Source organism: Danio rerio, chromosome 16 (genome assembly GCF_049306965.1).
Source record: "Danio rerio strain Tuebingen ecotype United States chromosome 16, GRCz12tu, whole genome shotgun sequence".
NCBI lineage: Eukaryota > Metazoa > Chordata > Actinopteri > Cypriniformes > Danionidae > Danio > Danio rerio.
The window spans coordinates 1625001-1641453 of NC_133191.1; the positions used below are offsets into that span (position 1 = coordinate 1625001).

Sequence of the window (16453 nt, forward strand, 5' to 3'; positions counted from 1 at the left end):
CACCTATTATACGTTTTACTCTTTCAATGTACATAGAGTACTGCGCTAAAGTCCTATGCTGGACTAACACTTTGACACAGTATATAATCAATCAGTGTCTTAACCAAAAAATATAGGAAACATGTTCAAAACAACAGCAAAACATTTCCTCTTCCAGTTTAATGTGGCTTTCCTTGGCACCTTGAACTGTTTGGTTCTAATTGTCCTGATATTTTCTGAAGTAATGTGCTGTGTAAAAACACCAGGCCTTATTTAGCACCTTCCAGAGCTCTTCTTTAGGTTTGGAGTGCCATATCTTTCTTTTTCTGTCCGGGTGATCTCATACAGCCTCTATAATATTCAGGTCTGGACACTGTGTAGGACATTTCATGACTGTCTGTGTTTCATCAGCTATTTTCTTTCTCTAAAATAGGATTTCAATGCAACTAGGGGATCATTATAATGCCGAAAATAAAAACTATTACCACTGAAGTCCGTTCCAGAAGGAATGGCATGGTGGATTAAAACCTACCTGTACACAACTCCATCAATTTAAACAATATTGTTGACAACAGGTAGAAATGCAGCTCAAACCAGGAGAAACAGCCTCTACCCAACATTGTATTTCCCATGTCTTAAAATAATAATTTTTATTTAATAATAATAATAATAATAATAATAATAATAATAATAATAATACATTGTATTTCTCGAGACATACAAAAATATAATATAATATAAAAATATTAAATAAAATAATAAAATATAAAATAATATAATATAAAATAATACATTTTATTATAATATAATATAATATAATATAATATAATATAATATAATATAATATAATATAATATTAAATAATGTAATATAATATAATATAATAGAATTTATTATAAATGAAATGAAATTTAAATAATATAATATAATATAAAATTAAATTAAATAATATAATTTAATAATAATAATAATAATAATAATACATTTTATTTCTTGAGACATACAAAAATATAACATAATATAATATAATATAATATAATATAATATAATATAATATAATATAATATAATATAATATAATATAATAAACCAGGAGAAACACTGTATTTCCCATGTCTTAAACTATAAACCCAAATAATTTTAATGATGATAATAATAATAATAATAATAATAATAATAGTAATATTAATAATAATAATAGTAATAATAATAATAATAATAATCATAACAATAATACATATTATTTCTTGAGACATACAAAAAAAATCAAATATTGAATCACCAATCCAACAGTTTAAGGCTTTTTTTTGTAGGAGTTTAAAAGCTAGACACTATAGAAGGTCAAGACCACTGTGTAGGGACAGGGGGAGCTCTGGTGGCTTGACTTGGTGTCTCATTATGAGCCGTTCCATGGTAATTACAGCACAATACGGGTGAACGAGGGTCTGATGGGGGAGGCGTCACGCAGAGGGTCATTTCATTTGCTGCCATTGAATGAGTGAAAACGGGGGGTCCCGCCCACCTCATGTCAGGCTTTTGTGTGAGCGTTCGGACAGACACACGTAATGAGTGAGTGGTAAGTGGATAATCAAGCGGGACACATATAACTGTGAGGATCAGTGATTTATCCCTGCTGCCTCAGGCATCATTACCGCATTAACATGTGCTCTTTTGCCTATTACTGACACACACACACACACACACACACCGGCATTAACATTCACAGGCATGACTCAAAGCGGCTCTCACAGCGTCTTTATTTTGAGCAGATGAATCTGTCTTTTAACATCGGGAAAACTCTTATCCTAACAAACCGTACATCAACTGGAAGATCATTGATTCACCCTGTAGAAATCTCAAAACTGACACAAAAAATGAACACTAGCTGACAAAAGTCTGGTTCCAGTAGGTCTTGTGCTGTACTTGTGATGATTGGGATGCAGTTCAACAGATGATTCATGGGAAAAATCCACCTTCTGCCACTATTACTTTTATTATAATATAATATAATATAATATAATATAATATAATATAATATAATATAATATAATATAATATAATATAATATAATACATTTTAATACAATATAAAATAATTTAATAAATTTTAATATAATATAATAAAATATAAATTTTAATATAATATAATTTATTATATAATACAATTTATTATAGTATAATATAAATTTTAATATAATATAATATAATATAATATAATATAATATAATATAATATAATATATTTTATTATAGTATAATATAATTTATTATATAATAATTTATTATAATATAATACAATAAAATATAATATAATTTATTATAGTATAATATACATTTTAATATAATATAATATAATATAAAATAATATAATAACTTTTAATATAATATAATATACATTTTAATATAATATAATATAATATAATATAATATAATATAATATAATATAATATAATTTATAACATAAACTTTAATATAATATAATATAGTATAATATAGTATAATATAAATTTGAATATAATATAATATAATATAATATAATATAATATAATATAATATAATATAATATAATATAATATAGTTAAGAATGACAAGTCATGATAAATTTTGTATCCATAAAAAGAATTGAAACTAAATAATGCAAATTTGTTTATTCCTCAGCAACGGCTCAGCAAAGTGCTAAAACTTCAATATTCATAAACTTAAACTTAATTTTGGAGCAACAACAAATAAGTGGAAACACAATAACAACAAACAGACAGAATGGCTGACACCAATTCAGATTTAGCCTAATTAAAAACTAACGTTGTGCTTAAAATTAAGTGCAATTAAGACACTAATTTACAGCCCATTCTGGAGACGTGATCGTCCAGCAGGAGCGGTTATAAAACTATTTAAGGGGACGTTTTCGGCAATGTTTCCATCCGTTGTGCAGCGGCTCCACAATGAGACAGATGTCATGTCACTGAAGTGTGAAAAGCCTTTATGTCTCAATTATGCTGGCGATCGGTGAGAGCGGGGCTTTTTTTCTAATGAGGCGAATGTAAAGAGCTGATCATTTTCACACCAACCCTTCAGGGGGCAATTATGTGTGTGTGTGTGTGTGTGTGGCAAACTGGACTCAAGCACAGAAGTGGGCAGAGTAGGCAGAAATGGTATTCAATTGCAAGTAAAATTATGTTTAAATTAAAGTCTGGATGAACAGGACGCTGCAACCACTGTTTTCGTATTGCGATGCAGTTCCTAAAAAAGGAATATTAAATAATAAAAAGTGGGCGTGGCTTGTTTTTCCTACTGCGAGCTGATTGGATGCAGTAAAGTAGGCATTTCATTCAGAGATATGGGGAAAAGGTTTGGGGAGAGTTTTACAACCTAATAGACTCCTCCTCCTCACCATTTATGTTTGTTGTCATAGCGATGACAGCTGGAGGGGGCGTTGTTAAGTATGTTAGCCCCGCCCATAATCTCAGACTGACCTAATCTGAGAATTTAATAGTTTTAATAACTCATCTCTAATAACTGATTTATTTTATATTTGCCATGATGACAGTAAATAATATTAGACTAGATATTTTGCAGTCTTAAGTAGGCTAATTAGGTTAACTAGGCAGGTTAGGGTAATTAGGCAAGTTGTTGTATAATGATGGTTTGTTCTGTAGACAGTCCAAAAAAAAAAATAGCTTAAAGGGTTATTAGGGTTATTAAAAAACTTTTTTTTTTTTGGACAAATAATAATAAGGACAAATATTTTCCTTAAAATGGCTTTTAAAAATTTTAAACCTGCTTTTATTCTAGCCAAAATCAAACAAATAAGACTTTCTCCAGAAGATAAAATATTATCAGACATACTATGAACATTTCCAAAACATCATTTAGAAAATATTTTAAAAAGAAAAAAATGTAAAGGGGGAGAATAACTCTGACTTCAACTGTATATATCTGTGCGTGTGTGTGTGTGTGTGTGTGTGTGTGTGTGTGTGTGTGTGTGTGACATATCAGGACACAAATCTGTATCCGCTTGTTAAGCGGTGACGTGTTTGTGAAGTATGTATACTGTTTCCGCGTCCAAGCCGCCATTCATTTGAGTGGAGAAATCATTTGTTTATGATCACACATTACAGTTAATTTTATATAAAGTCATAGTGTACACAACAATCTCTGGGCTTGCTGCATAACAAATACCATGAATTTAACAATTTATAAAAAAAATGTATCACTTTCTGGCCATCGGTTATTAGGCAAGGACATATATACTGCCATCGTGAAAGCATTAAATGGCTTTGTAAACGTTTATTATTACCATTTCATGAGTCTCCCCATTCAGTTGAATTGGACCCGGAAGCCGCTCAAGCGGATAATGACATGGGTATGACACAGGTATTACAAAAAGAAGGTGATTGATACAAAATATGAGGACATTGGTGACGTCTTCATTTCTCAAAATGCTTACAAATCCTACAGAATGAGTTTAATCAGAGAGTAAAGCTGCACACAGTCTCCTGTGATGGTTGGGTTTAGGGGTGGGGTGTGGTGAGGGCAATACAATATACGGTCTGAACAGTATAAAATGAATGGAAACCTATGTTATGTCCCCACTTTTCACAAAAACAAACGTGTGTGTGTGTGTGAATATTTTGTCTAAATTTTGCATTTTTCTTTGCAATATTTGCTTGAATTTAAGTGTGTATTATTTGGTTTTCTAAAGATCTTTGTTGACTAAATTTTAATAAATATATCCGTTTATCAGTTTGCCCCGAAATGCATTAGCTATATTCACTGAGATGCAAAGGAAATGTTCTCTTGGCAAAGACGTTTTTTCCTTTATTTAACATTTGTATTTATTCTTTTTCCCTAATTGATAAATTTGGCCAACTTTTGGACCGTCACAGCACATTATTTTCTTAGATTAGCTCCATATTTGGCTTAAAGCACTGACTAATCTAATGTATATGCACAAATATAGCATACGATAGCATCCAATTAAAAAACAGTATACGTATATGCACTAAACTATGAGTAAAATTAAGGCCGGTTTAAATCAAGGAGCATGACAAGCCTGGAGTAAATGTAAAGCTTCACTCCGCAGCTCTGCTCATGCACTAATCATTAACAGGGTCAGGATGCTGGCCGGTGAAGGTGGTGATGCATTGGTGATTAAAGTGCACTGAACGCCTCGGTGAGCAGAAGATGACCGCAGACACTGGATGAAGATGCATTAAAAATGAATGTTTGCTCACCGACAGGATGGCCAGCAACTCGTGGACCGGCAGCTCGGGCTTCAGGCGCTCTTTGAACATGCGGATGGTCTGGTGTTTCAGGTAATAATAGGATGAAATGCGGCCGTATGTCAGGGGCTCGATGGTTTGCTCGTCCTAGACACATAAAATAAAACACAGACGGTCACTGATTAACATGACGGAGGTCAAAATACAGGCGTACAGTGGGGGGCAGGTCAAAGATGACATTCTTTCTTCAGGACATTTACATGAGCTTCATAGTACAAAGTCTATATTTATAACACAAAGTGAAGCCATACGCAAACATCACAACACACAGACACTATAAAAGCGTTTTAATTGCATTATAAACACATTTAACATACACTCACTGGCCACTTTATTAGGTACATCTTACTAGTACCGGGTTGACCACTGATAAATACGTGGACATGTAAATCAGGCATGTCCAAACTCGGTCCCGGAGGGCCGGTGTCCTGCAAAGTTTAGCTCCAACCCCAATCAGACACACCTGGGCTAGCTAATCAAGCTCTTACTAGGCTTTCTAGAAACATCCATGCAGGTGTGTTGAGGAAAGTGGGAACTCAAATCTGCCGGACACCGACCCTCCAGGACACCCCATGATGTGAATGGAGTAGCTCTACCTGTTGTATCTCCATGCAGTAGGAACATTCCAGATCCCTCAGACTCCTCTCCACCAGGTTTGACAGGTATTTATTAATGGTTTCATGGCTGATGTCGTCCAAATTATAGTAGCTGGAAACAAAGATTAAAGAAATGAGAGCAAAAACAACACATAAAGAATGAATCAGCCGTGTTCAAAACAGAACACAACTCTTATTATGAAAAACTAAATACAGTAATAACGAAATCACCGATAAAATCATTTAAACCACTGTAAAATTTTACATAGTTTGAATACATCACATGATTTTAACTATATACACTAGCTCAAGGGTTCCCAAACTTTTTCAATCCGGGACCCACCTAGGTAAGTAATTCAATCTCAAGACCGACCATAATATTTTAATATGGAAAAATGGGTAAAACATGTTTCCATTCAAAGCAGTCAAAAATATATGGTGTGTGGCTTTTTGGATTTTGCGATTTGATATGCACAAAATGAGGCTCGAAGTGCTTTTTGTGGGATGCTGGCTGTAACTGGGATCATTTTTTGTTGGTGAAGATAATCTTTCAGAAGAGAATATGATCAACCTTTGTTGGCATATGCAGAATGTTTGTTGTCAGGAGCCGTTTAAGTTTTAAGGGTTACATGCTAGCACTTGCAAGCTTTTCTAAACATAAAAGACAATGCAGGACTTCCTCTCTCTCTGGACCTCTGCGCAGTGGCGTAGCGCAAAATGCGGAGGGTTGAGGGGGGGTGCAGCAACAACGCAGGGAAGCCTTCACAAACCGAGGAGCGATCACAAAGTGAGGAGCGGGAAAGGGGGCGGGGTGGAGCGACAACGCGGGGTCTTCACAAACTGAGGAGCGGGAAAGGGGGCAGGGCGGAGCGACAACGCAGGGCCTTCACGAACTGAGGAGCGGGAAAGGGGGCGGGGCGGAGCGACAACGCAGGGCCTTCACAAACTGAGGAGCGATCACAAACCAAAAGCGGCGAGAGCGTCAAATTAGCCAGAAGTCATTCATTTTTAACGAGAACCGGCGGCGAGGAACAGCGCTGCGCGTCTTCTCTTGTGTGGCCGTCGAGGAGAGTTGAAATCAAGTCAACTTTATGGTATGAGCTATGACGCGGTTCGGCGGCAAGCAATCAGAATGAAGTAGTCCACCGCTTGAGAGGAGTTCAGAGAACACAGACCTGTGAACTTTGGTTCCGACCACAGTTGTTCCCAAGAGTTTGATTATTGCGGTTGCGGGATTTTCAATTATTGAAAATCGCGACGACGTGGGGCCCCCTAATCACGCAGGCCCCCCCCACGGTGCATGCCCGTCCGCTACGCCTCTGCCGGCAATAAAATTAAAATCAATGTAGGACTGATCAAATTTTCTGTGTGGCTCCTTTTTAGTTTTGGTTTGATCTGAAGACATATCAGAGGTCTGCGGCGCCTTTAGTTTTAAAAACTTTTCCATTTTCCCAAACATGAATGCTGCACGCTACTGACGTACACACGCGACAGTTCAACACAAATTAATCTGACTCAGTCATTCAATGAATGGTGATTCAGACTGTTTCAGCTCATGCTTTATAACCTAAATGATTCATTTGAAAAACAGAATCATCTCTAAAGAATCATTCGCTAATTATCGTACTGGTTTTGATTCACTGCAATGTAAATATAGCTGCAGCTAAGTGACGCTGTGCGACCCACCTTTCCACATAGTGCGACCCACAGTTTAAAAACCCTTACACTAGCTAACAAAAGTCTTGTCGCCTATCCAATTTTTAGGAACACTAAATATTAACTCATCTTCTAGTTGATCATTTGGTGTCAGAAGTGTCTCTATGAAAGGCGAAGGCCTCTAGATTTTGCTTATTTGAGCACAATAAAATCTGATCATGTCTTGATTATTAATGATTTCATTAGGACAGTAAAGTCTGACTTTGCTTAAACTAAAGTGTCATCACTGAACAGAAATAATGTCCAGTATAGAATATAAAGTCCTGCTGCAGTGGAGACAGAATGAATATTGTGTCTGACTCCATCATGAGCTTGGAGGACTGCATCCATACATCTCTGACATGACTCACATCACTGATTAATAAAGTCCTCTGGAACGGCAATCCCAGAGTTCATCAAGATCCTTTGTGTTCATCTTCAACGCCTCCTCCTTCATCTTACCCCAGACATGCTTAATAATGTTGATGTCTGGTGACAAGGCTGGCCAATCCTGGAGCACTCATTGCTTTCAGGAGCTTTGATGTGGAGGCTGAAGTATGAGAAGGAGCGCTATCCTGCTGGAGAATTGTCCCTCTCCTGTGGTTTGTAATGTAATGGGCAGCACAGATGTCTTGATACCTCAGGCTGTTGATGTTGATCATCCACTCTGCAGATCTCTCGCATACTGAGTGTAACCCCAAACCATGATGTCTCCTTCACCAAACTTGACTGATTTCAGTGAGAATCTTGGTCCATGCTGGTTCCAGTTGGTCTTCTGCAGTATTTGTGGTGATTGGGATGCAGATCAACAGATGATCCATCAGAGAAATCCACCTTCTGACACTTTTCCAAATGATCAACTGGAAGTCAAGTTATTATGTGTTGCTCTTACAACTGAGATCCATGACAAGACTTTAAGGTAGTGCAGGTACACATGATCTAACTTATCAGCATTATTTAGGCAAACTAGAAAACCATCTATTTAACAGCAACCTTCTTCTTTAAATGAAATACACATCTGTGTAAATCAGTGATTATTAAATGTCACAGTTTTCAAGATGTCTTAATAAAGCAACCAAAACATGATTTTTACTAACAATTAACAATTATATATTAGTACCAGGAAGTGAAGCATTACAAATATGACGTGAGCAGTGCATAAAACATACAGGAGGCAATGTTATTCGCCATTTATTTACATTATTTACGCTTTGCCTGACGTGTTATAAATTTGCCTGATGAATAAATCTGTTTTAGCTGCTCTTTAAAAACACCATGACTGCATATTATGGAGGGAAACGCTATAAAGTAGACGGACAACATGATGGTGACATGAGCAACAACAGACCGAGGATAAAGTGTAAAATCAATTTCAATTATTTTCATGTAGATTTACAGCCGGGAGTAATGAAACATGGTAAATGCACGTCTCCTGTTGTTCCCGGTTGAAGAAACGAAACTATTATTAATCTGAACAGCTAAACACTAACCATAAAGCAGCTTTTCAGAGATTCATTTAACAAATCATGGCTCTGTGGATCCTTAGTTACATACACCGGCCACTTTATTAGGTACACCTTACTAGTACCGGGTTGGACCCACTTTTGCCTTCAGACCTGCCTTAATCCTCGGTGGCAGAGATTCAACAAGATACTGGAAATCTTCCTCAGAGATTTTGCTCCATATTGGCATGATAGCATCACACAGTTGCTGCAGATTTGTACATCCATGATGCCAATCTCCCGTTCCACCACATCCCAAAGCTGCTCTATTGGATTGAGCTCTGGTAACTGTGGAGGCCATTTGAGTACAGTGAACTCATTGTCATGTTCACCAGTCTGAGATGATTGAGCTTTATGACATGCTGCGTTATCCTGCTGGAAGTAGCCATCAGAAGATGGAGACACTGTGCTCATAAAGGGATGGACATGGTCAGCAGCAATACTCAGGTAGGCTGTGGCGTTGATGCTCAATTGGTACTAATGGACCCAAAGAAAATCTCCCCCACACCATTACACCACCACCACCAGCCTGAACCGCTGATACAAGGCAGGATGATCCATGCTTTCATGTTGTTGAGGCCAAATTGTGAGCCGAGCAGCCGAATGTGTCAGCAGAAATGGAGACTCATCAGAGCAGCAACGTTTCTCCAATCTTCTATTGTCCAGTTTTGGTGAGTCTGTGTGAATTGTAGCCTCAGTTCTTAGCTGACAGGTGTACCTAATAAAGTGGCCGGTATGTAACGTAACTAATACTAATTATATAATACTTTTTTATATATATATATATATTATGAATCATCTTTTTGTATTTTTACCCTTATTTAACAAAATATTAATTGCATAATTTGCATACACACACACAAAACTGTTCCAGATCCATTCAAAAACAACACAAGCAGAGTCCTAATAATTGTGCATATAAGCAATTAACGCTCTTCAGACTGACAGAGCTGTTCGCAGGCCTGCTTTGACAGCACAGGTGGGTTTACACACAAACACACAGCAGAAAAACCTCCTCAAACACAAAGCAAAGCTGCAAAATCACTGCCAGATTTGCTGGAGAGCTGCAGAAATCACTTCCACCTTCGGGAAAGCAGTATAAGAGCAACCACATGAGATCCACACACACGCACAGACACACTACTATGAACTTCATTAACTCTGAGTGACGGCTAACATTTCTCCTGCTGCTTGTGTGCATGTGTGTGTGTGTGTGTGTGTGTGTGTGGGAGAGGAAAAAATACTGTTAATGACTGTTGTTGCAATATACATATTGTGTAGAAACTGCTCATTTTACTCAGCGCTCAAGATCTGAACATGCTCATAATAATTAGTAAAAAAAACAACGATTACGATGTGCATGTAGATAATACTCTCACACACACACTGCTATCTTTATGAAGACAGCAAAATTTACAGGTATTGCTATACTTGTGAGGGCATTTGGTCCCCACATTGTAAGGTATACAAGGCCCCAAAACACACACACATAATGATGAAAAAATGTCCCCACAAGGTTATAATTTACCGGTACTGCTATACTTTGTAAAGACATTTGGTCCCCACAATGTAAGGAATAGAAGGTGCACACAAACAAATGCTCGCGTTCACACACGCGCACACACGAGCACACACGCACACACACACACACACACACGCTCTACTATCTTTATGAGTTCTAGTCCAACATTTACAGGTATCACTATACTTGTGGGGGCATTTAGTCCCCACATCGTAAGGTATACAAGGCACACATACACACACACATTCAGCTATTTTTACGAAGATTGGTCAAAATCTACTAGTATTGCTATACTTGTGGGGACATTTAGTCCCCACATTGTAAGGTATACAAGGCACACAACCAATTCTGCTATTTTTACGAAGATTGGTCAAAATGTACTGGTATTGCTATACTTGTGGGGACATTTGCCCCTCACATCGTAAGGTATACAAGACACACACACATAATAATGAAAAAATGTCCCCACAAGGTTATAATTTACAGGTACTGCTATTCTTGTTAGGACTTGTTGTTGGTCCCCACATTGTAAGGAATAAAAGGTGCACACAAATGCTCTCTCTCACACACACACACACACACACACACACACACACACACACACACACACACACACACACACACACACACATTCTGCTATCTTTACGAAAACAGGTCAAAATTTACTGGTATAGCTATACATGTGGGGGCATCCCCCTCATATCGTAAGGTATACAAGACACACACACACACACACAATGATGAAAAAATGTCCCCACAAGGTTATAATTTACCGGTACTGCCATACTTGTGAGGACATTTGGTCACCACAATGTAAGGAATAGAAGGTGCACACAAACAAATGCTCGCATACACACACGCACATGCACACACACACACACACACACACACACACACACACACACACACACACACATGCACACACACACACACACACACACACACACACACACACACACACACACACACACACACACACACACACACACACACACACACACACACACACACACACACACTGCTGTTCTTGAGTGCTTCATGTCAAGCAGGATAATTTGCAGAGCCGGTTTCAGCTGGAACATCTCTGAACAGTTAACAGGTGGAGAGAAGTGTGTGTGTGTGTAAGTACATAACTAAAAGGACGCAAGACTACAGACGCTTGGTGAATTTTTCATAGCTTCGCATTATTCCACAGTTCAGAAGCAGGTCTCGGTCAAAGCTGAAAGAGGAGAATAAGAGCATTCAAATAAACTATAGAGCTGCAGCTTCACATCCTTACACCACAGCCATGAGTGACCTTCCTCTCTCTGATTATTACAATCAAACAAGCCATGCGTTTCACCCCCGCGCCACTCTGAAGACATTTTACTGTGTTTTGCTACTGCGTTGAGAGCAGGAGGTGCAAATACAGTAGATCCACAATGAGCCAAGATTCTCGCAGAAATCAGTCAAATTTGGTGAAGGAGAAATTGTGGTTTGGGGTTCCATTCAGTATCTGCAGAGTGGATGATCAACATCAACAGCCTGAGGTGTCAAGACATTTGTGCTGCCCATTACATTACAAACCACAGGAGAGGGACAATTCTCCAGCAGGATAGTGCTGCTTCTAATACTGTAAAAAAGGCAAAGAGTGCTCCAGGATTGGCCAGCCCAGTTACCAGACATGAACATTATTAAGCATGTCTGGGGTAAGATGAATGAGACGTTGAAGATGAATCCAAAGGATCCTGATGAGCTCTGGGAGTCCTGCAGGAAGGCTTTCTTTGCCGTTCCAGATGACTTTATTAATCAGTGATGTGAGTCATGTCAGAGATGTATGGATGCAGTCCTCCAAGCTCATGATGAAGTCAGACACAATATTCATTCTGTCTCCACTGCAGCAGGACTTTATATTCTATACTGGACATTATTTCTGTTGAGTCGAAGCAGAGTCAGACCTTACGGTACTAATGAAATCAGTCAAAATCAAGCCATGATCAGATTTTATTGAGCTCAAATAAGCAAAATCTAGAGGCTTTCGCCTTTCATAGAGACACTTCTGATACTAAATGATCAGCTAGAAGTCTAGTTATTATGTTTAGTTCCTAAAACTTGGATAGACGACAAGACTTTTGTCAGGTATTGTATACGGAAGCAAAATAAAATATTGCGATGTCAGATTTTTCCCAATATCATGCAGCCCAAAATCTATCTACATGCTGCCGGGCGGGTCAGTGGGAGGAACAATACATTTAAATTCTTTTACATTCTCTCATGTTCTCTTTTCAAAACAATCTGTCCCGATCACCGGTGATCAAGCATTTGCAGCTTGCTGGAGAATTATCAGATGGACTATAAACACAGCACACATACACATCGTTGCTGAGTAAGTGAGCATTACGAAGCATCATCCATGTCTTGCCTTGTCGTGTTTTGACCTTTGCCTTGTTTATCGTTCATGTTGTTTTGCTGCCTGTCCTGACCATTCGACTGTTATTTTGACTACGCTCCTGGATTACCCTTATACTCCTGTTTTCCCCTGTTATGACCTTTGCCTGCTTGATGATTCTCTTTAATAAAGCTGCATTTGGATCTTCATCTCCATTGTACCCCAACTCCCTACACCACGGGGTCACCAAACTTGTTCCAGGAGGGCCGGTGTCCTGCAAATTTTAGCTCCAACCCTAATCAAACACACCTGAACAACTAATCAAGGTCTCACTAGGTACACTTAAAACATCCAGGCAGGTGTGTTAAGGACAAGTTGAAGCTAAATCATGCAGGGACACCAACCCTCCAGGGCCGAGATTGTTGACCCCCTGCCTTACACAATTATACTGACATAACAATGTAATATATATTAAAGGATAACAAGTTTAACATTTGTTCAATAATGAATAAATTAACAAGCCTTTAAATTAAAGCAAGTCTTTAATCAACTCTTTAATCTGGCAAGATCAAGACACACACACATGTAAACATCAAATGCTAAATGACACCTATCCGTCTATCATTATAACTGATAAACTGTCTGGTTTTCTACAGGCGGCCACACTGATGCCTTTCTCTCAGACAGTTTTGCGTGTTGCAGTGAACACCTATAGGGCTGATTAAATAGGGCTGTCATTGAGCCGCTGTCTCTCAGTCTGATGTGAGGTCTTTATGGCACCTCTGGGTTAGCTGTCTGCTTATAGAGCTGCTCATCTCCAGTGAATCACGGCTGTCTGGGGGACTGCGCCACAAAAGCACACTGATAGATGGAGCTGATGTTTCCTATTCACAATATACAACCTCAACGTGTCATTGGGTTACATTAAAAAAAGAAGATTTTGCTCACAGTGCTTATTTAGAATAAGGTGAAACAACCAACCCAGGCTCATTCTGGAAACGTAGCCCCGCGGACGTTTCTGGAGACCGCGAAATATGTCCCGGGAGGTAAGTATTTGTGCAGTTTTTGTTTTCGCGAATTTGAGAGAGGCTGCTGTGCACGCTTTTTCACGTCTCTCAAACGCCTCTTGCGAGCGCACGCAAGTCATTCGCGCCCACGCTGTTCTCGTGTAAAAAGCCGCCGGAGGCTACTGTCGAGCGACCATCTGTCCAACTGACCGACTGGCTGAATGACTGAATGATTGACTGGGCGGCCAGCCAATCAGCGGACCTGGCTACCCTCCTCCTCCTCCTTCCCTAAACCTAAGCGTCGATTTACGAAAGCCGTGCAAAACATGCCGTTTTTGACCGCGTTTTCGGATTTTACCACATTCTCGCCCCGATACAAACTTGTTAGCTTTATTCTTCGGATTCTATTTTTTGTCTTATCTGATTTCTGGAACTGCTCTTTGCCAGACTTGAACCCGGTCGTCGAATGCGCCCGGCTCCTCCAGGCCTCCGCTCTGCCGATGTAACACGATGAGCTAACTGGACAAACTGCTTGCGGCGGGAAAGTCCTCCACACGGAGGAGGCGAGCCGTTAGCCGAGTGGCGTCACACTGCCCTGTAGCATTTGCTTGAAAAAACCAAATGCGGCCATACGTACCTCCGGAAACATCCGCGGGGGTAAGTTTTCAGAATGAGCTTGGGCTGGGAACAACACAAATCTTTATTGTTTTATGTATAATCCACTTTAGTTTGTAAAAAAAATAATACTTTAAGTTGATTCCGTCAAGGTGTCCCAATGCAAATTGGTTTTGTGGAACAGAGAATTAATCTAAACAACAACAATGGATATTATTATTCTATCTGACAAAAAATCTGTATAGTTTAATCACTTAAATAAACTATATGAGGAATAAAACAAAGTTTTGTTAAAAAAACTACTGAAAAAAGACCTACTGTTGAAACTGAACTGATGATGACAATAATTAGCATATAACTTAAAATAAACTGTTTATTATTACTTACGACTGAATGAAATGTATGATAGCGAATGTTAATTAAGAACAGGTACATGTTAATTGAGGACAGCTCATGTAATTAACGTTCATGATAGGAATTAAAAATTCTAATTCTAGACTCAAAACTCGTGACACATCAGGCAGAAAACAGAAACCTTTTTTTTCAGCGTGTAATTTTACATTAGATATCTGTTTCCCCTCCGTTATCATTTTAAAGGCATTTCAATATTTATCAGTGCGTTTCTTTTCAGACTATCCTTCTTGTACTTAAGTTCCAAAAATTTTAGTGACTGGAGCAGTGAGATTACATGAGAGACTTTAATAAACTGACTAACCTTACCACCTTTATGGACTGTTTGCTCTGTGCTTTCTACCAATAGGTCCAAGACTGGCCTGCGCATGTATGTTCCTCAATGGAGTTCCACTGCATTTGTGGAATGGGTGTGTGGAACCATGTGCAACCAAAACCTGAACCACAGTCTATCCAGCAAACATCTCACTGCACATATCACAAGAGTTGGAGAGTGGATCTCTGTCCCAGACCAGAGCCTAAAGCAATGTCTGTCCAAGTGTGTGGAGCATATATTGCCATGCAAGTACCTCTAGAGGTTTAGGATCCTATCCACACTCCTAGGTCAACCTGCTGCTGGCTGTTTAAAAGAGGTATTTGGGCTTTCACTGACCTCGCTGATCCCACCAGGTCTCCTCATCTCCATCTACTGAGGTAGTGCTGGTTGCACCCAGCACTCCTTCATTGGCTAGCTTCTCTTCTTCAACCCCAAGTTGGGCCCAGCCAGCCTTACCACTCCCTCATCTCTGTCTATAGCAGCCAGTACATTGGGCTGGTCTTCGAGAAAGCTTCTTGGTTTTCACCCTCCTGGGTTACCCCACACATTTTCCCATCACCTTTGTATCTTGAGTCCCTGCTGGTTCCAAATAGCACTCCTACTCCTTTAACTCTATCTTTCCTAGCTAGTTCACTGGCCCAGTCTCCACTAGCTTAATTTTAAAACTTGTGTTATGGGTTCCATCTGGCCTTGTGGATCCCTTATCTCCACATCTCACATACAAAACCTGGACTTCACCTCAACCATTTGACCCATTGGCTCTACATTGGCTCCATGCACCACTGTGGTCTGTCAGCACAGCAGCTACATCGGGCTCTCTATTCCCGCCTGTTCAGCATTGGTCAGTTGCCCACCTGTCTCCACATCAAGACTCCACTCCTTCATCGGCACTTTATTCTTTTGTCCCTCCGGCTCCAGTCAGCCCCTCCTTCCGTTTGGTCCTTAGTCACTTCGGCTGCAAGGTGGGTCCCATCCAGCCTCCTGCTCCCTCATCTCTGTCCGCGCTAGTCAGTTCATTGGCCCTGTCTTTTCTAGCTACTGCAAAACCTTTTGTCAAATCCATCTGCTAGTGTAGATTCACCAAAAAATTCCAGTTGCAGGCTCTATCTGGCCTTGTGGAGCCCTTATCTCCAACTCTCACATGCAAGACCTGGACTTTACCT

The 16453-nt window shown here is 39.0% G+C and overlaps 1 protein-coding gene across 2 annotated transcripts in view; it reads right to left on the minus strand.

The window, feature by feature from the left end:
- Window positions 1–16453, minus strand: part of ascc3 (activating signal cointegrator 1 complex subunit 3) — a 260712-nt gene that overhangs the window by 18053 nt on the left and 226206 nt on the right. For both annotated transcript variants that reach the window (XM_073925683.1, XM_073925682.1), the window contains exons 35-36: window positions 5855–5966; window positions 5211–5345 (exon numbers count right to left, since the gene is read on the minus strand). In XM_073925683.1, the coding sequence (XP_073781784.1) occupies window positions 5211–5345; window positions 5855–5966 (247 nt within the window). The remainder of the gene's footprint in view (window positions 1–5210; window positions 5346–5854; window positions 5967–16453) is intronic.